At 39.2% G+C, this 26818-nt stretch overlaps 1 protein-coding gene and 1 pseudogene across 1 annotated transcript in view; both read right to left on the reverse strand.

Moving 5' to 3' along the window:
• The window catches only part of OSBPL6 (oxysterol binding protein like 6), a 92558-nt gene extending 73331 nt beyond the window's left edge, over nucleotides 1-19227 (reverse strand). Inside the window, exon 1 of the mRNA XM_047084351.1 lies at nucleotides 19013-19227. Coding sequence (XP_046940307.1) covers nucleotides 19013-19114 — 102 coding nt within the window. The 5' untranslated portion in view covers nucleotides 19115-19227. The remainder of the gene's footprint in view (nucleotides 1-19012) is intronic.
• Nucleotides 19228-26349: 7122 nt separating this feature from the next.
• On the reverse strand, nucleotides 26350-26454 carry LOC124516665 (uncharacterized; annotated as a pseudogene).
• Between the last annotated feature and the right edge of the window lie 364 nt (nucleotides 26455-26818).

A 26818-nucleotide genomic window follows, 5' to 3' on the forward strand; every position in this document is an offset into this window, starting at 1 on the left:
AAAGATATAAGGACAGACAGTTTACTATTATTTTACTATAGTAAAAAACATCTAACACATATGAGACTTATAAGGCAAATCCATGCAGTGATCGAAAATGACAATGTGGATCTATATCTACTGATACGGAAAAAATACCCCTGATGTTCTGTCAACTGAAAAATCAGGCTATCAAGAGTATGTAGAATATGATACTATACATATAATCAGAACATGTTCCCTAATGTTCACAGCAGCTGCATAAAGGGGATAGAATTATAGGTATTTTTAATTTTTTCTTATTTTTTAATGCAATGAGTAGATATAACTTGTGTATTTGGGAAAAAGTATTTTCTATGGGGGAATAAACCTGAAAGACATCAAAGAAATAACTCAATGGAATTAATATTTAGGTGTAGGCTGAAAATGAAAAGTAACTTTTTTACTCTAGTGGGAACATTTCACTGTTTCAATAAATGAGGTCAGTATTTTATTTACTTATTGAGGCCTCTGTTTTTTGATATCTCACTGGAAAATTATTAGGTTAATATTTGCTTTTTCAAGAAAAAATTACACTCCAACATGAGCCAAATTATTCTAATTTCTTGGTAAGTTTCCAAGCTTTTGGTTATTTCTATTACCTTGAGAATAAAGTGTCTGATTACAGATTTTGAAATCCTCCCCAAATGCATTTTTAAAATCATTTATTAGAGAATAATTGGGGCACCTGGGTGGCTCAGTCTGTTAAGCGTCATGATCTCATGGTTCATGGGTTCGAGCCCCACCTGGGAGTATGGAGCCTGCTTCAGATTCTCTGTCTCCTTCCCTCTTTGCCCCTCCCCCACCCATGCTCTGTCTCTCAAAAATAAATAAATATTAAAAAATTAAAAAAAAAAACAAAGAATAATTACAGTGAAAAGTTTATGAACTGTTCCCCATTTCTCCAATTTTGAGGAAATATAAGAAATAAGAAAAGAACAGATATTTTGGGGCCAAATATAAAGTTGGGCAGCAAGAATTCCTAATCTGACACCTATAGTGTCCAAGGACAATCTAAGCATTAGCTGGGACTCTGTTCTTCCCATTTTTGGATTTATCTGAATGAGCAGAGAAAAATGATGAATGTAGCTCAGTATCCATATTTGTGTCAGTGCCTTTTGTGAGATAGTCAAAAGCAAAGGCATCTTATGGAGTGAAAAGCTGCTGGTGTGTGTTCAGATCTTAGACAAAAAGGGAGCGAAAGACTCAGGACTTGCATATTGATATTTTGGATAGGATCCTATTCAAAACATATCAGCTAAATTTAAATTTTAGATGTATTCTGAGAGCATATAATTAGAAACTAAAATGAGAATTTTGTTGCTGTTGAAACAAGAATGTTATGGGGCGCTTGGGTGACTCAGCTGGTTGAGCATCTGACTCTTGATTTCAGCTCAGGTCATGATCTCAGGGTCATGGGATTGAGCCCCACATTGTGCTCAGCACTGATCATGGAGCCTGCTTGGGATCCTCTCTCTCCCTGTCCTTCCCCACCCCAGCCCCGCCCCCTGCTCCCCGCCAAAACAAAACAAAACAACCCCAAGAATGTTATTACCTTCTTCTGGGAGGTAATGTCCCCCTCCCAACTTTCATTTGATTTTTATGTTTTAAAATGACAAAACTAATATACGCTCATTACAAAAGATTCAAACACAACAGAGAAATACAGAAAAGGTCAAACCTCCCATTCCTTTGCTGCTCATCACTTTACCCCTTAGCTTCTGGAGCACTGATTTATCAAAAGGTAGTCCATGAACCTGGGAGTCCCTAAGGCTCTTTCAGGGGGTCTGAGAGGTGAAAACTCCTTTTATAATAAAGCCAAGAAGTTACTTGCCTTTTTAATTCTCATTCCCTCATTAATGTACAGTGGAGGTTTTTGGAGGATACATAACATGTGGTATTATAACATATTAAACAGAAGCCGACTGAGAATCTAGTTGTTTTCTACAAACATCAGAAATTTTTTTTACAAAAATGTAAAACATTATAATTCTCACTAAAATTAATTTTGGTAATATTGTTAAAAAATTTTTTTTGATGTTTATTTATTTTTGAGAGAGAGAGACAGAGCATGAGTGGGGGAGGGACAGAGAGAGAGGAAGACACAGAATACGAAGCAGGCTCCAGGCTCTGAGCTGTCAGCACAGAGTCCGACATGGGGCTTGAATCCACGAGCTGTAAGATCATGACCTGAGCTGAAGTCAGATGCTTAACTGACTGGGCCACCCAGGTGCCCCGGTAATACTTTTTTAAAATAAAAAATGTTATTTAGGCTAGCATGTGGTGAGTCTATTTTATTTTTAAATATATTAAGGGGCGCCTGGGTGGCTCAGTCAGTTAAGTGGCCGACTTCGGCTCAGGTCATGATCTCGCGGTCCGTGAGTTCGAGCCCCGCGTCGGGCTCTGTGCTGACGGCTCAGAGTCTGAAGCCTGTTTCAGATTCTGTGTCTCCCTCTCTCTGACCCTCCCCCGTTCATGCTCTGTCTGTCTCTGTCTCAAAAATAAATAAACGTTTAAAAAAATTTTTTTAATAAATAAATAAATAAATAAATAAATATATTAAGAAATATTAAATTTTTATACACTTTAATTTCTAATACAGTAAATACAGACAGACATAATCCACATATACACAACTCTCTTTGAGGTCTTCATTAGTTTTAAAGAGGGTAAAGGGTTCCTGAGAACTGCTATTCTAGAAAAAATACTATAAAACTTTTGTGGTTATTAAAATGGAGAATTCTGACTTGCACCTAAGTTATTCTTTTTCTCATAAAGCTTATTTTCAGGAAAAGCATTTTTTAAAAAAAACTAATATTTCAAAATTTACTTACAACTACTTAATCTACCTCAAACTAAATTATATAAATCTACTCATTAACAATCCCAAACTGTCCAGACACGTCACATAAACCGGTAAGAGGAAACCAAATCATGTTTCACGTACTCTTCAAATATATCTGAGAAAACCTTCCCTAATTGTAAATTCTATAAAGATTAAAAAAAAAAAAAACCGTGAAAGTATTTTTTAAATGCATGAGTTGGTTTTTCTAAAAAAACAACCATGAGCATAAAAGATATATAGGTGTCAATGAACTCTGTCTGCCGGTGAAATGTACCTGTAATTCATTCATCCATCCATTGGTTCAATTAATCACCAAATAACCTATTGGTGATTGGGCCCCTGTACTGTGCTAGGAGCAGATGACAGGGTGGCGGAGAACAAAATAGACAAGAGAATTGCTCCTAATGATTATATTCTAGAGAGAGGTCTTATACCAAAGACCAAAAAAGGCTGAACAAATTTTTATAAACCTGCGCCTTAACCCTGTTCCATGCGGCTACTGCTTTTACTTGTTTCATATTGTCCAGGGAAATATCGTTGGCTTGAGCTTCTCTTTAAGGGCCCTCCTCAGCCCTCATCCTTGCAGGTTGCTGAGCAATAGAACACATATACATTGCCTCCCCCACCCCATCCCTGTCAAATAAACATGGTAAGGAAAGCAAAACTTGACCTTAGTAACTATGCAGGCAGGAAATAAAGGATTAACTCAGGAATTTAGCCAGGGGAAGGAAACTATATCCTCTAATTTCCAAACCAAGCCACAGACCTATAGAAGATCAATTTAGGATATTTAAAGTATGATAAAAATGAGTTTTGTCTCTATAGACACCTATCTATCCAATCATTTATTATTGTCCCATGATAAAAAATTAATCCACTACCTTAAGAATTGCCTTCATGGTGTTTAAAGTCAAAAGCATATCCTGAGGTTATATAATCACACACAACGCTTCATTATTTGTAGTGAACTATCTAAATACTTGAATGCTGCATTTTCAACATTGGTGGATAAAAAGAAGATAGTTTTCAAATTTAACCATACTCGGTGTTGGACTCTAGTTAGATTGGGGGGAACAAGCTCATATTCATCTTGGTATCCTGCCTCCTCTACTGCCAGCCCACCCTTGGCACAAGTCCTCGCAAATTGTAGCCGGTCAGAAATTTCTGGAATTTTTCAGTGCTCTCTGATTAATTTGTAGAGAACAGTCCCTCAGTAATTATTGACACATGATTAGGCATAAAACTGCCTTCTAGCTTCATCTTGGAATTATAAAAATCACAGCTCCAATAGGCTAGAACTTTTGAAAACATTTAAAGAACTTAACTTTTAAAATCGAAACATCCAGTGGATTAACCTCAGGGCTCTTGTTTATTCGATTTAAAGCTATGGTTGGTAAAATTTAATGCAGCAACATCTTCAGTAACAAAAATGAATCTGTTTCATAAGGTTTCCCTTAAGATCATAATTTGTGCTATATACTTTTGTGTACTTTTCTTCACAAGCTGGCTATTTTCACATTCTTTCACGGTAATGTGGAAATACTGTCAAGGTGTTATACATATTAGATAAGGCGCTTAAATAAAGGGTTACATAACCCTTTTATGTATGTATGTATGTATGTATGTATTTATTTATTTATCTTTTATTTATTTATTTTATTTATTAAAAAAAATTTTTTAAATGCTTATTTATTTTTGAGAGACAGAGTCAGAGTGTGAGCGGTGGAGGGGCAGAGAGAGGGGGAGACATAGAATCTGAAGTAGGCTCCAGGCGCCGAGCCATCAGCACAGAGCCTGATGCGGGGCTCGAACTCATGAACCGTGAGATCACGACCTGAGCTGAAGTGGGACGCTCAACCGACTGAGCCACCCAGGCGCCCCTGTTAATTATTCTTTTAAAGTCAAGTTTCCTTTCAAATCCTAAAATTACAACTTAATTTTCAGGTCAGTGGGTTTTTTTTTAAAGACTTTTTTTTAGAGTAGTTTTATAAAAGTTCACAGCAAAACTGAGAGAAAGGTACAGAGATTTCCCATATACCGCTGGCCCATATACTACATAGGCAAGGTCTCCCTTAGAGTCAGCATCCCCCACCAGAGTGGTATATTTGTGATAGTGATGAACCTAGCTTGGTTACAGGTCAGTTTTCTAGGGAACTTATTAGCACACGCAGAGAAGGTGGGAAGTACTACTTGGCTAACCGTTTTTCCTCCTGCTCAAAGAGAACTGATGTATATTTCACTTAAAGCCAGGAGTCCAGGACAAACATGCCACTACAGCTCTTTAATTTGGTAAAAGTTCATCCAGTGCAACTCCTGCAGAGGGGAACATGACTCTAACATGAGAATGCACAAGATCTGAACAGCTCTCCTGGTTTGTTGGGTCTGTCCGTTTACTCATTTCATTTCAAAGACATATAGGAACTGCTATAACTATTTCAGGCCATGGCTACAAATTTCTGTATAGATTCACTTTTCATACAAGTTTAGCAGAGTAAAAAGGAGAACTGGCCCACCTCTCTCTAAATGTTAACTCTGCTGAAATTGTCCGATGATCCTATCTAAGCTATTTTTATAATCATCAACTATATAAAATATTTTCAAAGAAAAATACCGAAAATAATTTCTAAACCTCTAAAGGATTTTCTCCTTCAAGCTTTTGGTTGCTAGGCATGTGTCTCTTCTAGTGACACTGAATTCTAACACAGCAACACTATTTCAGTGATGCTCGTAACCTTCATGTGATAGTGCTGATGACAACGATGGTGGAGACAGTTAATATTTGGTGTTCTCTATATCCCTGTCTCCAGGTTTTACATGGATTATTTCATTCCATTTCCACAAAAAGCCTTTGAGTAATGACTATGACATTTATTTTATGGCCGATTGAATGGGGAGAGGCACAGAGGGGTTAAATTAATGACACAGAGTCAGTAAGTGTTGGAGTTGGAATGTGAATGGAGACTTTACTCTGCATCCGAGCTTTTAAGTACTGCCTTCTACTGAAATTAAAGCTGACGGTAAACGGCAGAAACGATAGTAATTTCAAGCAGTGTATTCCCTCAAGACTAACTGAACACATCAAAAGCCATCCTCTTACCACAGGCTTTTGTGGAAGCAGAGAGGCAGAAATGAGTAAAACAGAACAGGATTGCAGCACTCTTAAATATGGTACAGCCTTATGGTGTTTCCAAGTCAAGAACTAAGAGCAAGCCAGCTAGCTTTTCCTTCAGAGATCCAGTGTCCAATGCAGAGAAAACAATGTAATTTTTGAAGTCACACAGATGAGCATACCAACCCTCATGCTGCTATTTACCACGTGACTTGGGCAAATCATGAACCTCTCTCAGCCTCAGTGTCCTCTATCTATAAAATGGGGATAGTAACATCTACCTTAGAAGACACTGCAAATCACAGAGCTGGCACCCAGTGTATGCACAGTGCTGCCCAGGGCCTTGCACACCATGGGCATTTAATAAATGGTAGCTAACATCTCGGTGGTAATGCTGTAAGAATAAACGTTTAGGAATTCTGTGCGATTTTATTGCCATAGAAGGATGTGTCCAAACACCCCGCTGGGGTGTGACATCTGAAAATAAAGAATCCAGGGACACCTGGGTGGCTCAGTTGGTTAAGCATCCAACCCTTGGTTTTGATTCAGGTCATGATCTCATCTTTTGTGAGACCAAGCCCTGGTCGGGCTCTGTGCTGACAGTGCAGACCCTGTTTGGGATTCTCTCTCTCCCCTCTCTCTGCCCCTCCTCTGCTCACTCTCTATCTTTGTCTCTCAAAATAAACATATATTTTTAAGTGAAAATGAAGAATCCATACTTGACATGATCATCATGTTACCTGGTCAACCTAGTAACCAAAGTCGGCACTACTTTGCGAACAGAGCATCAGAACTTACTGAGGAAGCTGACAGAGTGAGTGGAAACAGATGCCCTAAACACCTGCTAGCAGGACAAAGAGCAGCAGATGGATGCTGACCCCACACCACCCCGAACGGTGATGCCGACCCTGAACCTTGTGAATGGCTATGCGACCCCGCACCCCCTGAATGAAGATGCCGACCCTGCACCCTCCTGAATGGCGCAGCAGAAGAGGCATATGAACTTGTCGCTGTCTTCTTAATAACTCCCTTCAAGGAAATATTATTATTGGAATAGCATAAAATATTAAAATCATGAAAGCCATAAGGCCATGACTGAGTATGTAGTAATCCTACTACTTTCTTTATAGTAGCAATTGTCTTACTCTCACTGAAAGATGGAAGAATTGCATTAATAATAAATCTCCACATAAGCGCCACTGAAATGAATGAAAGAAAATTTTAGAAACAGTGGCTGGAAAAATTCCACACAGCACACCTGGAAAACCCTAAAGGGAGCAGTAGCAGTCACCACAGTCTTGACTCTGTGTGTGTACAAACATGAAAACTTCCTAAGAACCAACAGCTTTGGCCCCACATTGAAGTGGCCTATTGTTGGAAACACTGCATTGTAAGAAATGCCATCAGGACCCATCGAGTGGCCCATTTATAGCCAAGAGCATTTCAGCAATCTTGACTATGAAGTGGCAAAAGGCATGTGAATAAACAGCTTTTTAATTCCCATGATTGCCTTCAAGTAGCACTAGAAGCAGAACTTACTGATTCTAGGAGCGCGTTTGCTACTCCCCTGTACTCTAATACTCACAAACACATTAATAAGATCACCGAAAACCCCAGCAACTATGACCATTCTTCATTGCAGCAATTGTAAATAAATGGTGAATAATGGAGACAAGTACTAGGTCACTTCAAGAGCAAAGGCTCTGGAACATGAAGAGTTAATATAAAAGGCAGGAGAGCACTTATGTGTGACTGGAAAAGAACACTAAAGTCAAGGTAATTTGTAATTTTCTAAAAGGCTATTCAAATGGCCCAGAACAAAGGATTTTAGTAGGACAATCACTCACGTGATTTTGTTAGCAATAAAAGTTAAAAAAAAAATCCTATATGTATCTATTCAACATTTACATATGTATACTTAAGACAGAATTGATTTGCTGTGATCACCCGTGTGAACTCAGAGCAGATATATCTATAATTTGCCTATATGTACCCATAAGTCTTTGCTGAATGAAAGAACAAATTAAGTTGGCACGAGATAAATACAGGTCGCTAAGAGGAGAAAAGCTGGCCCAGCTTCTGCCTCAGTACCTCAAAGATGGTTTTAAAAATTTGTTCCAAGTCTCCCCTGTAGCACATCCTAGATATTCATTTATTTGTAAATCTTATGGAGTTAAGGCTTACAATTTTATTATTAAAATGGCTGACACTTATACTTACTCTACTCAAAATACTATTTAAACCTACATACATATGCACAGTAACTCACAAAATAAATGACTCACAAAATATGACATATATTTTTTACTATAGAAGCAATAAACATTCATTGCAGAAATGTGGTGGGGGGAACAGAAAAGAAAAAAGAAATTAAAACTACCACACCAGCAATAACCTCTTTCAATATCTTGGTATATTTGCTTTCAGCTTTTTTTCAATTCATATATCCACCCAATTCTTAATAGCCAGTTTTCTTCAATTAACAATGTAACATTTTTCTCACAGCATGAAAAATTCTTCAAAAACATTTTCAGCAGCTGTGCAATATTCCACTGCATGACTATGAGATAGGTTATTTTTTTTAATGTTTATTTTGTTTTATTTTTTTTTTTGAGAGAGAGGGAGAGAGAGAGAGACAGAGTGTGAGCAGGGAAAAAGGAGAGGCAGACACAGAAAGCAAAGCAGTCTCCAGGCTCTGAGCTGTGCACAGATCCCAATGTGGGGCTCAAACTCACAAACCGTGAGATCATGACCTGAGCCGAAGTCAGATGCTTAACCGACTGAGCCACTGCTTAATCTCGGCGTCCTGAGATAGGTTTGTTTTTTTTTTTTTAAGTTTATTTATTTATTTTGAGAGAGAAAGAGGCAGCACAAGTGGGGGAAGGGAAGAGAGAGGGAGAGACAGAATCCCAAGCAGACTCCACGCTGCCAGTGCAGTCTACTGTGGGGCTCGCATCTATGAACAGTGACATTGTGACCCGAGCCGAAACCAAGAGTCAGACACTCAACCAATTGAGCCACCCAGGCGCCCCAAAATAGGTTATTTAAATAACTTCTTGTTTAACATTAGGCAGTTGCTAATATTTTAATAGTATAAAAATACTTTGATAAAGGTCTTTGCACAAAAATCTTTACATGTATCTTTGGTGTTTCCTTGGAATACATTTCTTAGAAGCTGAGTTACCGTGTCCTATGGGATGACCTTTGAAAATTCTTTAGATATGCATTACAAAATTTCCCTCCAGAAAAGTAGAATCCGTTAACATGCTAACAGTAGTGCACAAGAATGTCCATTTCCCTCAAACCTCATGAACACTGGCTATTATCACTATCATAAAATCACCTCTTAATTAGGATTTGAAGTCAAGAAGTCTGGAACTTTAAAGTACACAACATGCATGGGGCTTTCCTTTACCTTGTGACAGTATTTTACTTAGAGCCTAGCCACTTTTAGTGGCTACTGGGCAAAGGGATGGTAAAATTTTCTATTTGTCAAAACTGAAAATCAAATAAAGCAGTTTTTGTAGAATTTATGATCCTTTGAGACGATGTTTTTATAGTCCTTCAGAAATACCTATAAATGTATTCTGTAAGAGCAATGCTTTCCAAATCTGGGTAAATAACAGTCTCCTAGGGAAGCTTCTATATATGACAGATTCCCAGGCCCCCTCAGTGACCTACGAATGAGATCCTCTGGGGTTCACTAACTGATTATACTGTGGCTCTTTCCATTTGGTGTTATGCCTAAGAACTGAACACGCAGTGTTAATCTTGAGTCTGGCAGACAAATTTGTTGCTATGAAAATGCTATCCCAAACCAGCCAGCTCAAGTAATAAGAGATCACTTCTTCAGTGAGACACTGATAAAACAGTCATAGAAAAATCAAAGGATTCTGCAAACACACCAGGGAAAGCAGTGGCCAGATTCTCAAATAATGCCGAGTTCTGAATTACTCGTGGATAATGAGCATCTGAAAGACAGGTGGCAAATTTCTTTCCAATGATCTCAATTTCAGCACCTGTGACATGGACTGGGCACACACTGTAAACATCAAGCAGCGGTGACAGTGGTCTCCAAAGGGTGGGCACAGCAAGAAAACTATGGGGATGCTCATTTCATTTCATGGAAAAGGCTACTCACAGTTCTCAATGAACAAATGCTCAAAACTTCTCGTTCCAAAGGCAATAGGTGTAGTGAAAATACAGAAAATTCAGGAAAGCACAAAGAGAGTGATTCACCTTTAAGAACAGTAGGTCACGATAAAAACTATTAATACAGTGGTCTATGTATCATTTGGTCTTGCTTCCTCGGCCAATGAGGATGTAAAAAATCACTGTTGCTACGGAGAGAAAAAATGAGGAGGCGAACATAACTCAAAATAATTGACAAATGCTGCTTACAGAGTTTGCTTAGAAGTGAACAGAAAGCCCTTCTCCTGGACATTCAGCTTGTCAAACCTTGCAACAGAGCAAACAGTGGTGTGGTCAAGACCTTTAGGAGCTCCAGAATCAGGCTTCCAGGGAGCAGACCCTGTCTTAGGCTGCTCATTAGCTGTGGGGAAGACATTTCACCACTTTATGCCATAGTTTAGGTCTCTAAAAAAGGTGATGACCGTTCCAACCTTCCAGAGTGAGAACGCACGAAATACTAGCTGTTGATGGTGTTGTTCTGTTTATTCATGAACTTTGCCTAATATTTAGGCTTTTCAGAACACCCAGTTTACAAAATGCGTCTAAATCACAGAAGTTTCTCAGAGAGTGTTTTTGTAAGAAATTATGTTTTTTTCCCATTGACCTCGGTCCTAAGTCTTCGAAGTTAAGTTCCATGGGATGAATGGAATCCCAAAAAGGCTAAATTGGAGGTTTGGTATTAAATCAGGAAGCCTTGAGGGGCGCCTGGGTGGCGCAGTCGGTTAAGCGTCCGACTTCAGCCAGGTCACGATCTCGCGGTCCGTGAGTTCGAGCCCCGCGTCGGGCTCTGGGCTGATGGCTCAGAGCCTGGAGCCTGTTTCCGATTCTGTGTCTCCCTCTCTCTCTGCCCCTCCCCAGTTCATGCTCTGTCTCTCTCTGTCCCAAAATAAATAAACGTTGAAAAAAAAAAAATTAAAAAAAAAAAATCAGGAAGCCTTGATTTTTTTTTCCCCTCTAAGAACTAGAACATTTTTGTTTGAGGTAATATTTTATTTTTTTCAACTCAAAGATGGAAATAGGTTTCATATTCAGCAGGTAGACATACTATATTTCAAAGCAGTGATTTGGTTATTTCATTTAATAAAGCTATTTGAAGAAGATGTGTCAGAGGTTCAGTTGGGAGAGACACATTCCAATTCAGTTCACGTAGATGCTAGGGGATGTTTTTATCAGCCTGTTTGTCTAAGGAGAAATGTTGTTATGAAAACCCCATACATAAAGTATAAACGTTGATGAAGAACACTTTCACTTTCTAGTTTTTTAGGCACCTTCTTCACTTACAATGAAAGCTGCACATGTAGCATATGCTGCTGCTACCAGAACTGGGAGATTATGTCGCCAGTCCATGGTGACATGAGTCCCACAGAAACTCTGCTGGGGATACCTTTCACTCGTCATCCATGGACATTAACAGAAGGGGCCATGGTTGGCTGGGGGGTGTACTGTTGTTAATGATGTGTAGGAAACATCATTAGACACCCATGTAATTGACACTCTCTATTCATTAAGACCGACTACAATACTAAATATATATTTCATAAAAACTGGCAAGAAGATTAACTCCCAGCCTCTTATGACCTATTCATAATATAATTTTTTCCTTAAAAATTATTTATTTTATGATCTCTGAGCTTCGGCGAACTTTAAATCATTATAAGGAATGGCTAATACTTTTTTTTCTTTGATTTTCCATTAAATTAAAAAGCCTGACTCATTTAAGCATTTGCAATATCTAACCTGGTAGAGCTAAAACAATTCACTGATAACAGACACTATCATCTGGTAATTATGCATTCCAAATCCTAAATTCTTAGAGCAATAGTGTCTGATTTTCTGAAATGACCTGTTAATGATACAAATAAAAAATAATCAATGGCTCCAAACAGAGGCCTCACTTTTATTTATTTTTATGTTTTGAGAGAAAGAGAGAGAGAGAGAGCAGGGGAGGGGCAGAGGGAGAGGGAGAGAGAATCCCAAATGGGCTCCATGCTGCCAGCACAGAGCCTGATGTAGGGCTTGATCCCATGACCCTGGGTCATGACCTGAGCTGAAATCAAGAGTTGGATGCTCAACCAACCGAGCCACTAAGGTGCCCCTAGAGGCCTTACTTTTAAAAATGCAGATCCTTGGGCCTAATCCCAGAACTACAGAAACTGTCTCAACAGGGTGGTCTCAGTCTCATATATTGTAAAAAAAAATTCTCTAAAATATGTAAATGTAAGAGTAATTATCAAAACAAACAAACAAATAAAATCCAGTCAGCTGGTCATAAACTTAGCCTATTATATAATGTTACCTTAAAATAAGTAATATGACTGGGCAATAGTAACTCCTGTTTTTTAAAAAAAAAGTTATTGGAGGTGTCTGGGTGGCTCAGTTGGTTAAGTGTCCAACTCCTGGTTTTGGCTCAGGTCATGATCTCATGGTTTGTGAGATGGGGCCCCAGGTTGTGCTCTTCCCTGGTAGCACGGAGCCTGCTTGGGATTCTCCTTCTCCCTCTTTCTGCCCCCCCCCCCCCCGCTTAGAATAAATAAATAAACTTAAAAACAAAATTTAAAAAGTTATTGAAAACAATAATTTGAAAAGATATATGCACCTCTATGTTTAATGCAGCATTATTTACATAGCCAAGGCATGGAAACAACCCGTGTCCATCTATAGACAAATGGATATGGAAGATGTGGTATACAGACACAGACACACATACCTACATACATACACAATGGAATATTACTCAGCCGTAAAAAGCATGAGGCTGTGCCATTTGAGACAACATGGATGAATCTAGAGGGTATTATGCTAAGTGAAATAAACCAGAGAAAGACCAATACCATATGATTTCACTCATAAGTGGAATCTAAAAAAAAACAAACCCATAAGAAACAAACAAAAAAACTCAAGACCCCAACTGAGTTAACAAACAAAAATCAGAATCAGAGATTATAAGTACAGAGAACAAACTGATGGCTGCCAGAGAAGAGTGGGGTGGGACATTGGGTAAAATGGGCAAAGGCCAGTGGGAGGCACGGGCTTCCAGTTGTGGAATAAGTAAGTCACAGGGACAAAAGGCCTAGCATAGGGAATACAGTCAATGATTTTAATAGCAATGTATGGGGACAGATGGTAGCTACATTTCTGGTGAACATAGCATAATTTACGAAGTTGTCGAATCATTGTGTTGTACACCTGAAACTAATTTAACATTGTGTGTCAACTATACTCAAATAAAAAATAAATAAAATAAAATAAAATAAAATGTTACCTCCCACCCCCAACAATATTTTTAATATGTGTGCAGGACACTCCCAATGCTTTGCTTTTGTCTGATGCCATTTCCTTCATAAGCCTCAAGTCATTTATTCCACCATATAATCACCATCAGCAGCAAGCAGAAAAGTCTGTGTTCTTAGCTCCCCCCTGCCACCTTTGGACCATCCCTCTTCCACTCTCAAGATCTACTCTTCTTGGGAGACACGGAGCTCCCCACTATACTACTTTCTTTCTTTGTCACCTCCCAACCTCATGACTATTCCTTCATAGTTCTCAAGACCTCTGGAGCCTGGTTCCCAATCTGCCTCTCCATGCCAATCCCTCATTCATTTATTCATTCAAATATATTCTGAGCCATACCATATGTGAGGTATTGTGGGAGGTGCTAGGGGTACATTATTGAATGAAATAAAATCCCAGTTTTCAGGGAGCTTACAGGTCAGTGGCAATCAAGAGAGGAAGGGGATACAGATATGAACAGATAAATATGTAACCTGTCAGGTCGTGGTTAATGCTTTAGAGACAAATAAAATGAGGTACATAGACAATGAGTGATGAGGATATGCAGGGTAGGTCAGAGAAGGCTATGCAAAAAGCCTACATTTGGAAATGAGTCAAATGTATGAGCAAACCTGGGGATGCCTGGAATGAAAAGCAAGTGAGGCTAAGAGGGTCCAAAACATAAAGGCCTTGAGGTGGGAGCACAACTGAGGAAAAATGCTAGATCTAAGTGAAGGAGAACAAGGCAGGAAACGGAATCAGAGAGGTAGGCAGAACCAGATAATGAATGATCCTGTAGGCAATGGTCAGCAATTTAAGTATTATTTAGAAACAGATGGGGACCAATGAAGGGTTTGGAGCAGTGGAGTGGCTTGCTCTGACTTAGGTTTTGAAGGGATCACTCTGACTACTCTGTAAAAATATGACCTGTATGTCAGGCAACAGTAGAAGCAGGGAAACCAGTTGGAAGACTATGGCCATGATCCAGGTGAGAAATGATGGTAGCTCAGACCAAAGTGGAGAGGGAGGAGGTGGTAAGCAGTGGTCAGAACCCAGGTACATCTGAAGGTAGAACCAATAGGATTCACTGAGGGTTTGGAAGCAGGTGTGAGAAAAAAACAAGAAGGATGACTCCTGGTGAGGTTTCTGGCTGTACCAAAAGGAAGGACAGAGTTGCTGCTTACTGAGATAAGGAAGACTGGGAAGGGGCAGATTTGAGAGGGAAATTAGGAATTCAGTTTTGGACATGTTAAGTGTGAGATGCCTTCTTTTTTTAAATTTTTTTTTAATGTTTATTTTTGAGAGAGAGAGAAAGAGAGAGAGAGAGAATGAGCGGGGGAGGGGCAAGAGAGAGGGAGACACAGAATCCGAAGCCGGCTCCAGGCTCTGAGCCATAAGCCCAGAGTCCAACATGGGGCACAAACCCACGAACTGTGAAATCATGACCTGAGCCGAAGTCGGATGCTTAACCAACTGAGCCACCCAGGCACTCCGAGATGCCTTCTTAACGTCCAAGTGGAGATCACCCTTGGTAACTTCAATATCACTGTGGTTGACTTGATATCCAGGATCAGGGCTGGCAATTCAAATGCCTTCTGGGGCCAGGCTGGAAACATATGTATTGAAATACAATAAGGAGAGGTAGGGGACTGTGGCTGATCACAGGGTATATGCCCCATCTAAAGGGAAGCTACTCCTCAGCCCAGTTTAGTGTTGCCATTTGCAATCTGGGCTCAGTATTCCTAGATTTTCCAATTTCTTAACAGAAAGAAGAATCTGGAATAACAACTAAATCTTCGGAAAATAAAAAAAAGTTCCACAACCTACTATATTCTAGAAGTGTTCAGTTAAAGTTGTAACTCACTTGTTACATTAGTTGCCTGATGTATATTAATATACATTAATTTATTAACGCATATTGCAAAAAGAGACCGTGTTTAGCATTTCTCTAACTTCTTTGACAATAAAATTCTCTTTTTCATGCAACATCAAGGGGAAAGCATTCTTTGGCATACACTGGGAAATGCTGGTTTCTGTATAAAACCTAGATGTCCTAATCAACTACTTTATATCCTTTTTGAAAATTTTAGGGCATATATTTCTTGCAGCTTATGAATCATTGATCTCTCTCTGTTTTTGTCTCTCCCTCTCTGTCTCTCTTGCACACACACATACAGTTAATTTTGTCAGATGTTCTAACATCAAATATCAGTCTGGAATGAAATGTAAATGGAGCATTTACTAAAGTCTTCCAACTTGTTAAATACTAAGTGGAGTCTTGACCCTCTTGTGTTGATGAAGAAACACTCAGTGAAATCACAGGGGCAACTGAATCACTTCATTTCCTAGCTCCTCTCCCTCCTTCACCTGTTGTGCTACATAATTCTGCCACAGGAAGGATAGCCAATTACTACTATGCACTTGGCAGATGTTCTTTGTTTTACTTATCTCTGAGGAAGGAAGAAGGGAGAGGACAAATAAATCTGGAATGGCAAATCTGTAGTACGAAGACAAGACTAATACCATTGCAGCCTTTAAAAATATCTTGTAAGATATATTAAAATATTTGAGGTGCAAGGCTTGTCTCTGAAGAATTAGAGTGTGTCTTCTGCTTAAAAGAGTTTGCAATACAGTTTAGGAGATCTGTACACAAAAAAGATAAACAATATGAAAATGTCAAATATTGTCAAAAAGTTCTATAAAAGTTCAGAGAAGGGAGAGGGCAACATGAGGTCGTGTGGTCAGTGGAAGTTCACGTGGGCCAGTCCTTGAAGCACAGGGAGGTATCAGGTCAAGATAAGTGTAGTGGGAATATTCTGTGCAGGAAAGACAAGGGCAGAGACAGAGATAAGGCAGTTTTAGGAACGGTGCACACACGAGACTGTACAGAGTAGGAGGACAATGGGACGCTGAGGCTGGATCAGATCTTGGCGGTCATGGGATACCAAGTAAGGAAATCCGACCTTAACTATGTTGGTAAACAAGAGTCTTTGAAGGGTTGTGAGCATAAATCTGCCATGTTCAGGAAATTCAACCTCAGGCCATAAGGGAGACAGCGAGGCCAGAGTACTCTCCAGGATGTTGGGTGGAGGTGATGAGGGTCTGGGCTAGTGAGTGGACAGTGCAAATAGAAAGAAATGATCACATTATAAAGGATGAAATAATCAATAAAATTTGTTCACCTACTGAATGTGGGAGAATCAAGGAGAAAGGAATGGCTTTGACCCTGGGCCCACAAGAGAATGATTATCCTGACAGCAAACGGGCTTATATGTATTAATTTAAGATGCAGTGGTAAATAAAAGTAGAAATGCCCAATCAATTAATTAGTGATCTAGAACCAGAACTTGGGAATGACAGGCAATGTGCATTAAGGCATCGTTGAATCCTCAGCTATGTGCTAGATCATGTCCTATACAATCCATTTGCATGAATGATGGCCTTCATTTGCATAGATGTCAGTTAAACCAGGAGAATGGTAACATCTAATGAAGACTAATTTATCACACCTCCTCTATGTCCCTTCACTATGAAAACAGCCACACACAAAAATAGGTGCATATAAAAACCAGTGCCTCATATTACATCACAGGATCACTCGAAATTTCCGATTTCCTTAAAAACCTGGATGTTAGTAAGTGATTGAGATAAGGAAGGAAAAACAGAACTACAATTGTTCTTTATTCTCTCCCCTGAGAGAGATGAACAAGACACAAAACAGGAGACAGGAAGGAAGCAGAGAAGAAAGTATTTTGGGGAGAATTTGCACTGAGATGAACAAAAACTAAACTCTCCTTAAAGACAACAACCATTTGAACATTGTCTCTTACTTTTCTAAAATTCATTATCAATTTACAGTCATGCTACTTTATTCCCATCATAAAACTTGTCATTCACAAGCCAGCCAGGAGTCCCATATTCTTCCTTCAGACTCCCTCTGCAGCCTCGGGTCTCAGTTTTTCCCTGTTGTTTTGCATGGCGGCCCTGGAGCTCAGGTGCAACAGGCAGATCAACAATGCATGACAGATGTTTCTGCAGCCCTCATCAGTCTTTTCCATTTGCCACAATTCTCCAGGGTGACCTGGGTCGATCCCATCCTTCCCGCAGCAGCCAGGAAGGCCACACTGCTTAAAATGTCTCTTGGTTGAAATGCCCAGGGCAAGGAAAAAATGGAGAAGCCATAACAAGAAAAGGACAGAGAGGCAGGTAAAGGATAAACTGGAATTGCAAACTTAGAAAGCATCTCAACATGTAGTTGCTATTTAATATAAATGTACTTTCATTCATGGTACTTTTGCTTTCTTTTACTATACGAATGCAGTGCAGTAAATGTTATAATTGGGTGTAATCACAGATTTAGTTAATGCTATAACTGCTTCTCATGAACAGAATGTAGATGTCCTGTTTGAACTCTATAACGCGGGGCGCCAGTGTCAAAAATATCTGCAGCAGAAATATCTGCCTTAGAATCTATGAAAGATACACATGTAAGGAATCTCTGATTCTTACAGATTCCCCATGAATCTCTTGCTAGAAATGGGAGGAGGGGGTGCTGGGAAGGTAGACAGACTGAAAGTTCCCTAAGGGACCCCACTCCCTCAACAGTGCTTCCCCACCATCTAGAAGAATGAATTCACACCTGGATTGGCTGTCTCAAGACCCAAGTCTATGCTATGGACCATGAATGAACTCATGTTCATAGTGCTACAAACTAGACAATATACCTTGAACACACAGAATAGGGAGGAAAACTCCTGCAAGAATAATTTACTCAATGAATATCCTTCACAAGGGAAATTTTTATAAACAGTTAACTAAACCTGTTTACTGTGAATTTCCAGTTACACAACAAAAAATCCTATCACAAGATAATGTCATAACGGCAAACAGCAATACTGAGACGTGTGCTGGGCAAAACAGCTACCTGTTTGGGAAATGAAGAAAATCCATATGGCCGATTCCCCCACAACCTTGGCGCATAGAACAGCCACTGACGTAGCAACAAAGTACCTCCGTAAACAAAAACAATGTATAGAATTGGCTCAATGAGATAATTAAATAAGAATTCATTTTCTCTATTGGCTCTAAGCATTACCTGAGCTCTCACTGCTTTTAATTCCCCAATGCTACAATTTTATTTGTATCCTAATTCCTGAATCTGACTGTTAACCAGATTCCACGAAACCAAACAGAAGTTTGTGCGGGACAGGCCAGTCACAGACTTGTAGGAAGAAGGCCTTTGGCAGGCTCACATCCCTTTCCACCTCCACGAATAGACAGCAGAGCATTTAAGCTCTGAAGCAGTTCCCCCTCTTCAGGTGCCCAGGGAGGAGGAAAGCAGGGCTTCTCCTACCCACCCTGCCTGTGGTCTACACTCTCAAAAAGGATCCTAAATAACAGAGAAACAAGAACAGGATCTTCATGGCATCATCACATAGATCTACAGAAAACAGTGAGCCTTCCTGTGGAATAAAAATCTTCACAACAAAATTTCAGGATTAATCAGCAAGCCCACCATATCCTAATGGTACTGTATTTGCATAACATAACAAAGTGCACTTTGGACCATATTCTCTTACCTGCCGACTGTCCCTATGGGAGGGTGTTGAAGAAGAGGCACTTCTGTGGGTTGGAGTGGATGTTTTATGAGCAGGGGATATGCCCTTCTCGTCTGAACTCATAGCTGCAGTTGGAGTCTAGTTGTATGCGCTTAAGACCATCCCAGTCGTGTCTCCAATTCACAGACAAAGAAGTAGATGAGTTTTCAGCTTCAGTTCCATTTCATGAATCAGGTTTGACTAGAAAACAGAAGGCAAATAGTGAAGGCGTCCAAAATACCTACAAGCAAAAGAAGCAAGAAAACCTCATGTAATTAAAATACAAATACAAAGTCATTACATTTAGGAAAAATACCAACACGTAGTGAGAGGAAGAACTCTGACACATTAGGAAATACTTCTTCTTCCTCTAGATTTTACGTGGAGGCTAAAGGTGTTAATATGAAAAAGAAGGCTGTCAACAAGGAAAATGGAAAGAAACCACATGCCAAGGTCATATTCTTCCCTACCATTCTCTTTGTTTTAAAGCAGATTACATGGTCCCACAGGCCAAAGTACCCAAAGTACGTCAGTTTCTTCCCCTGAAAGTTAAATTTCCCTGCCCAATGGATCATAAGAGCTCAGCCCATGTCTGTCTTCAGTTGAGTTCAGCCAAGTCATGTATGTGATGTTAAATCCAACACAAAACAGATACAAAAGGCAAAAGGGTTCACACATTTTATGCATTGTGTGATCCAGCATTTAGGAAGGATCAAGAATACACATTCTCAGTTATTTGCACCTCAAGATCACAGCACATCTACATATGATTCTCAGCTCAGAAAACAACAAGCTTTCAAGTACCTACAGATTGACAGGCATGTTCTGAAACAGGATAATGCTCAGATTTCCTTCCATTTATCCTCAACCAAGAGCCACTTCATTTTTCACTTGGATTCAAATAAAGAAAGCCTGCATTGTAAGTACTAGGACCAAAAACTTCTGCCTGAAAGAAGCATCGTTCAATTGGCAACACAGGTTGTTAAAAACTAATTTTTTAGGGGAGCCTGGGTGGCTAAGTTGGTTGAGTGTCTGACTATTGATCTCTGCCTAGGGCATGATCCCAGGGTCATGGGATCAAGCCCTGCATCAGGCTCTGCACTGAGCATGGAGCCTGCTTAAGATTCTCTCTCTCCCTCTGTCCCTTTCCCCTGTTCACACACTCTCTCTCTAAAATTAAAAAAAAAGGGGGGGGGCGCCTTGGTGATTCTGTCGGTTAAGTGACTGACTTTGGCTCAGGTCATGGTCTAGTGGTTTGTGGGTTCCAGCCCCACATCAAGCTCTGTGCTGACAGTTCAGAGCCTGGAGCTTGCTTCAAATTCTGTGTCTTCCTCTCTCTCTACCCCTCCCTCACTCATGCTCTTTCTCTCAAAAATAAACATTTAACAAAATAATAAACTAAAATTAAAAGAAAAAATTTTAAGGTAAGCATGACGGTGTAAGATGAAAAGCTTACCCAAAGTTTTCTTCATCCAAGAAAACAGAAAACCAAATTCTAGCCCCTATTTTAATGATAGTACTCCTTGAAGGGAGCACAGAAGACTTCGGTAAGTTCTATAGTGCAGGTTGGAAAAGAAAGCTCCTGGCAATGATCAGAAAGCAATCTTAAGGCTAAAGAAAAATGGTACCTGAACTTGAGTCCAGAGGAAGAGACAGTCAATCAAGAAATCAAAAAAGAATAAAGATGTCTGAGGATACATGGTGAGAGGAACTCGATGGGTCTGGAGGTCTGAGGTATCCCTGATCCAGTGTGTTTGAGCTGAGGTCTGAAGGAGAAGCACGAGTTAAGCAGGTGCCTGGATATTTGGCTTGGTATGATCAAGAAATTAGTGCTGCCCATCATAATCAGAGAGTGGCATGATGGGTCAGAGAGAGGCAGGGGCAAGGCCTTGTCAGCCATGTTCAACTTTTCTATTTTTATCATTAAGGCATAAGAAGCCATAAAGGAGTGTGCTATAACCAGATTTGTGTGTTTAAAAGGATACTTTGAAGGGCACCTGGGTGGCTCAGTCGGTTAAGTGTCTAACTCTTGGTTTCTGCTCGGGTCATGATCTTGCGGTTCGTGAGTTTGTTTGAGCTCTGCATTGGGCTCTGTGTTGGCAGTGTGGAGTCTGTTTGGGATTCTCTCTCTTTCTCTCTCTGCCCCCACCCCTGTTAAAATAAATAAATAAACATTTAAAAAAATAAATAAATAAAAGGATACTTTGATAGCCATGAGGAGAACCAAATTGGGGAAATACAGGAGGTGAGGGAGACCCAATCAGGAAGCAAGAGATAATGGATTAGAGAGCTGGCAAGAAATTCAGCATCCAGTCTTGTCAGCTGTAACAGGGTATGAAGGGGGGCAGTGGGGAAGAGGAGAAGACAGGGTTGAGGAAGACTCCTAGGTTTCTGGTATTCTGAGTGAGGTCTGGCCAAAGGAAATCAGGATTGGCAGAAAGGCACGAGTATGGTTTCAACCCAATGAGTTTCAGGTATAACTGAGGCATTCAAATGGAGATAAACACTTGGAAATGTAGTCCCTAGCTCAGAGAAATTTAGGCTATAGACAAATGTTTAAAGACTATGTTTCTGATATAAATGTGTTGTATGATTTATGTACAGATCATGTAAACTCTGCAAGTGCAGGTACATTTTATACAGGCCTACAAATAGTTATTTTCTAAATCTGCAACAGTACGTTAATGGATTATGTGACCCTGAATGTGTTAATCAGGATTTTAATGGCTACCTGGTTACAGAGAAGATTCAAAAGAACAATCCCAATAATTAAAAGGCAAATTATTTTAAATTGGGAGACCTGGACTCTCTAGCGAATAAAACTTAAAATCCTTTCTTCAGATTTCAACTTCATTATCACCACCACTTATCCCCCAAATTGGAAAACTTTCTCTGGAAACAAAATTAGTTTTTGGACTGACAGAAATGTAAAGAGCTGCATTCTTTACAGCTCTTTCCTTGGCTGGAGATCAGCTTGCATTGAGTATTGTCAAAAGGCAGTGATATGCCGACAGGGGATAGATGATCATCCAATCCTTTTGTTTTGTGAAGGTAGTCTAATTAAAGCGTGACTGAAATTTCTCAAGCCAAGCTGTGATACCAGCAAACAGAAAGCAAGAACACTGCTCAGGTCTCTGACTTGAAGTACTTTCTGGTCCAAGATGTCTTACAAGCCGCTGATACTTGAGCTAAAAGTATGGAGGTTCTGTGAGGTATTCACGTGTCCCCAAGGGATGAGGTTGAAACAACCAAACCAATTAGACTGTTATCCATTTGGAAGTAAATTCAATCCAAGCTACATCAAGAGCCAACATTTCCTCTTTTGAACTTTTTTCTTTTGATTTTTAAAAAAAATTTTTTAATGTTTTTTAATTTATTTTTGAGGCAGAGAGAGACAGAGCATGAGCAGGGGAGGGGCAGAGAGAGAGGGAGACACAGAATCCAAAGCAGGCTCCAGGCTCGGGCCTGAACCCACGAATCATAAGATCATGACCTAGGCCAAAGTCGGACACTTAACTGACTGAGCCACCCAGGCGCCCCTTGAACCTTTTTTTCTTAACTGCGCCCAACTCCCAACTGCACTTTCCCCATTAGTACATACCAAATGCTAATACCTTGGTTTTTAATTTAAAATGACATTTTCAGGGTAAGTTGTCGATGATGAAAATGCAATCTTTTGGTTGAATTACAATTATGAATATCTTGAAGAATACCAAGAATAAGAAAAGGCGATTTAGAGAATTTCATTCACTCTAAGAATCATTAAAAAAAAATTTTTTTTAATGTTTATTTCTGAGAGAGACAGAGAGCAAGCAGGGGAGGGGCAGAGAGAGAGGGAGACACAGAATCAGAAGAAGACTCCAGACTCTGAGCTGTAAGCCCAGAGCCCAACACGGGTTTTGAACCCAGACCACAAGATCATGACCTGAGCTGAAGTCAGACGCTTAATGGATGGAGCCACCCAGGCGCCCTAAGAATCATTTTTGACATTACTGTTGTTTTATTAATTTCTGATTTTTTTTAACAAAGAGGATTTTGAGTACCTAAAGTTGAGTGAGATGACCTTTAAAGTTCATTCCAATCTGATTATCAATCAAGTGTTTAATCACCTGCTCTATTTCAAAGTGTATTACAAAAGTAAGTCTAAATTCTATTAGTAGATTATACCTATTTACTCTTTACTCCTAAAGTATAAGAATTAGTGTGACATTAAAAAAAATTACTTCATCTCTATCAAAGCACATTTTCAGAAATTGCCTAAACAAAATCCCAAGGTAAAGAAAGACCATAGATTTTATTTTATTTAGTTTTTTGAAAGACCATAGATTTTAAAATCAATACCAACATAATTTCTATACTCAATGAGAAAAATATTGTTGCTGCAAATAACAGCAATACAAGAGCTGAACATCTGATTTTCCTGTCTTCTTCCCCATTCATATCAGTGGGATCACTACAATTGTTTGTAAGTGCTATAACATTTGCATTTACACTGAGTGACATAAAATTCAATTTACGACCTAGAGACCTGACTAAAGCATGAGGTGGCAAGGAAGACTTCTACAAGCTGCTGTTCACAAGCATTATAAATTGTATGTGTTCAGAAAAACATCTGGAACTTGACTATGTCAGCGGGGCTGAGTTGTGACGTGGTAATATACAACCACAAAATCTCAAGGGCTTACAAGAAAGGTTTATTTACATGTTTTATTTACATGTCCTGTAGAGTTCAGCTGCAGCTCTACCCTGTATCAACCCCCAAGTGATGAAGGTAGAACCATGAGACAGTTCTTAGGTGCAGGTGGAACATGTCACTTTCACTCACATCTTATTGGCCAAAACAGGTCACATGGCCAAACTGAGGTTGACAATGCATGAAAGTATAAAGCATCCAAAATAAGGCAACAAAAAATACTTGGGGCAATAATCTACTATATTCACCATAGAAAAAGATTAAAAGCTCAGATATAAATATTTTAATTGACTCCAGTTTCCACAACCTAAAAATAACCCTAGTTAACATTTGATTCTATCTTAACCAAAGTAGGAAAATAATGTCCAATCTATCTGCAATATGCTTTTTTCAACCAACAATATATTGGTAACAGCCTTCTTTGTGAACAAAGGAGCTTTAGTAACATGGCTCTTAATCACTACGCATGAGGCCACCACATGGATATACCATGGTACGTTTATATTCTGTATATTTTGAAACAATGAAATTTATCATGGGAGAGTTCATAATAATTCCATTTGCATTTGATTATTATATAAAATGACCCTCTTCATTCATTTCAATACTTTTTTGCTTTATTTGGTATCATCTGCTCTCTTTCTGGTTGCAAGTGATTAGCGAAATTCGTCCATCCTTTTACATTTAAAGTTTCTGTATCACTTTGTATTATGTATTCCTGTAGTAAAGATCATGTTGAGTTGTTAAAAAAATCTAATATTAGCGATATTTTTCCCATTTCCATTTAATATTATAACTAATAGTTGGCCTTATCCCTGCCAAATCATGCTACACTTTCTATTTTATGGTTCTTCTTTGTTTCTTTCAATGCCTGATGGCTTTTCCTTTATAATCTGCTTTTCCTTATAATACTGATTTTAAGATGGTTTTAACTGAGTTTTATATTTGCCATTACTGTGAAAGATAAAATTTCCCTTGTAACATTCTGTTTCCCTTCAAGTTTCTCTAAATCCTGCTGGAACCTACAGTCTGTATGTGACAGTCAAGAGTAAAATGGTATCCTTCTAGTCGCCCCTGCAATATAAAACCTCCCCCACCCCACCCCACCTCAAAACTTTCTTTTCCTAGTCCTTTTCCCAATCTTGGTGATTTAACTTGAAGTTTTAGAGAATTACACTTAGTATTCTAACACAACATGGAGGAGCTGATACCACTTCTGACTGGGGCCAACCAGAATCTCCAAGTGTGAGGACAGCCTGGAAGAATTAAGTAAAAATTTTTCTGCTCTTTCTCAAACAGCCTCCTTTTCTGCAACAGCAGCTGAGGTTTGCCACAATCAAGACCTGGCTCAGTCACTATTTTCCTGAATTTGGGATGCAGCCTTCATAAAATTAGGGTCTAGTCCTTCATGGTTTTGACATTAGGTTGTGTTTTAAATTAGTATCTGGGTTGTTGATGGTTTGTCTTTTTCAACATCTGCATGACTATTTACAGAGAATCAAGAGGAGCCACAGTAGATGTGGCACAAGCCACAGGGACAGGGCAATCCTATCATCAACTGATCTTATCAGTGCAAATGTCATTGTACTGCTGGATGGAATAAACTAGTTTTCCGATCAAGATCATCACCAGAGCAATGAACGCCTATTATCATTATATATTACAGTCATTACAATGTCATTTACATTAGTTTTTTTTTTTCCCCCCTTATAGAGAGAGGGTAGGGAATCTTTTTATTTCTAAGGTCATTAACGCACAAAAAGAAAAAGAAAATCAAGGAATGCTTTCATGAAGATAAGCCAATCACTTCTAAAAGAAAAAAAAGATGGTGGTATAAGATATTTGATAAACATTTTCCTAGAAAATGACTAAAAGGCAGAGGCTAAAAGGATTTAAAAAAAATTTTTTTAAATCAAGTACTTTCACTAAAGAATAAATGCCATGAGGAGCCTGGGTGGTTCAGTCGGATAAGCGTCCAACTTCAGCTCCGGGTATGATCTCACTGTGAGTTCAAGATGCACATTGGTCTCCAGGCTGACAATGCAGAGCCTGCTTGGTATTCTCTCTCTCTTCCTCTCTCTCTGCCCTTCCCCTACTTGTGCACGCTCTCTCTCTCTCTCAAGAAACAAACTTAAAAAAAAAAAAAGAATAAATGCCATAAAATGTAAGGAATCACTTTACTCACAACCAAACCATGATGTATGAAACCAAATATATCTCCCTTCTTCAGACAGTGAAGTGGTGTTAAAAGAAGAAAGGCGGGCAAACTCCACCTATTTTCTCTAGATAAGAGAGGCGAGGAGCAAGAAGCCCAGGGAAAAGCCTCACCACAGATAAACAGCGTTCCTAGGCCTGGAGGCACAGCTCTCCTGGCACTCAAGAACATGGCCCTGCCTTATCTTTTGCTGCTTTCCTTGGTCCTGGCTTCCAAAGAGCATCATGGACATGTTCCAAAACACCCCCAAAATACAGCTTTCCCTGCCAAGATGGCTTCTGGAGCACTTATTTAAAAAACTAACGAGGAAAAGAGCATACAAACAGACTTCTCTTATTGTGACTGATGAAAACTCTGGTCACTCTCTACTCACTCTCCTAAGATCCTTTACCAAGGAAATGAACAGGACAGACCTACATTCTACAACATCACTTAGACCTCCAGGGTGAGTTTACAGAGGATGTGAATGCTAATTAAGTAAAGAACTATAGAAATGATTCCTGAAAGTATAGTCTTTGAATGCTAATTAACTAAACACTAAAGAAGCAAAGGATAACTGGCATAAATATTCTTTTGACAAGGAACAGATCTCATTTAAAGAAAAATAAAGTTAAAAAAAAAAAGTGTGTGTGTATAAAACACTATAAAATATATTCCCCCAATAGGAGAGCAAATTACTATGTGCAAGAGGTAACTAGAGGGCTGATCTGGAATGCTAATCCTAGTAAAAGAGAGGGCAGCTTTAGAGCACCACTGTTTCACACTTTCACAAATTAAAAAAAAAAAATTCTCTGAATAAGAAATAAGACAGGTTCAGAAGCAGTGGGAACTAGTAAAGGTAAGGAAGAAATAAAGGCAACAAATGATGACACCATCATTT

The sequence above is a fragment of the Lynx rufus genome, unplaced genomic scaffold (assembly GCF_022079265.1).
Source record: "Lynx rufus isolate CCGP_SWC_20201006 ecotype Redwood Valley unplaced genomic scaffold, mLynRuf1.p SCAF_2, whole genome shotgun sequence".
Taxonomy (NCBI): domain Eukaryota; kingdom Metazoa; phylum Chordata; class Mammalia; order Carnivora; family Felidae; genus Lynx; species Lynx rufus.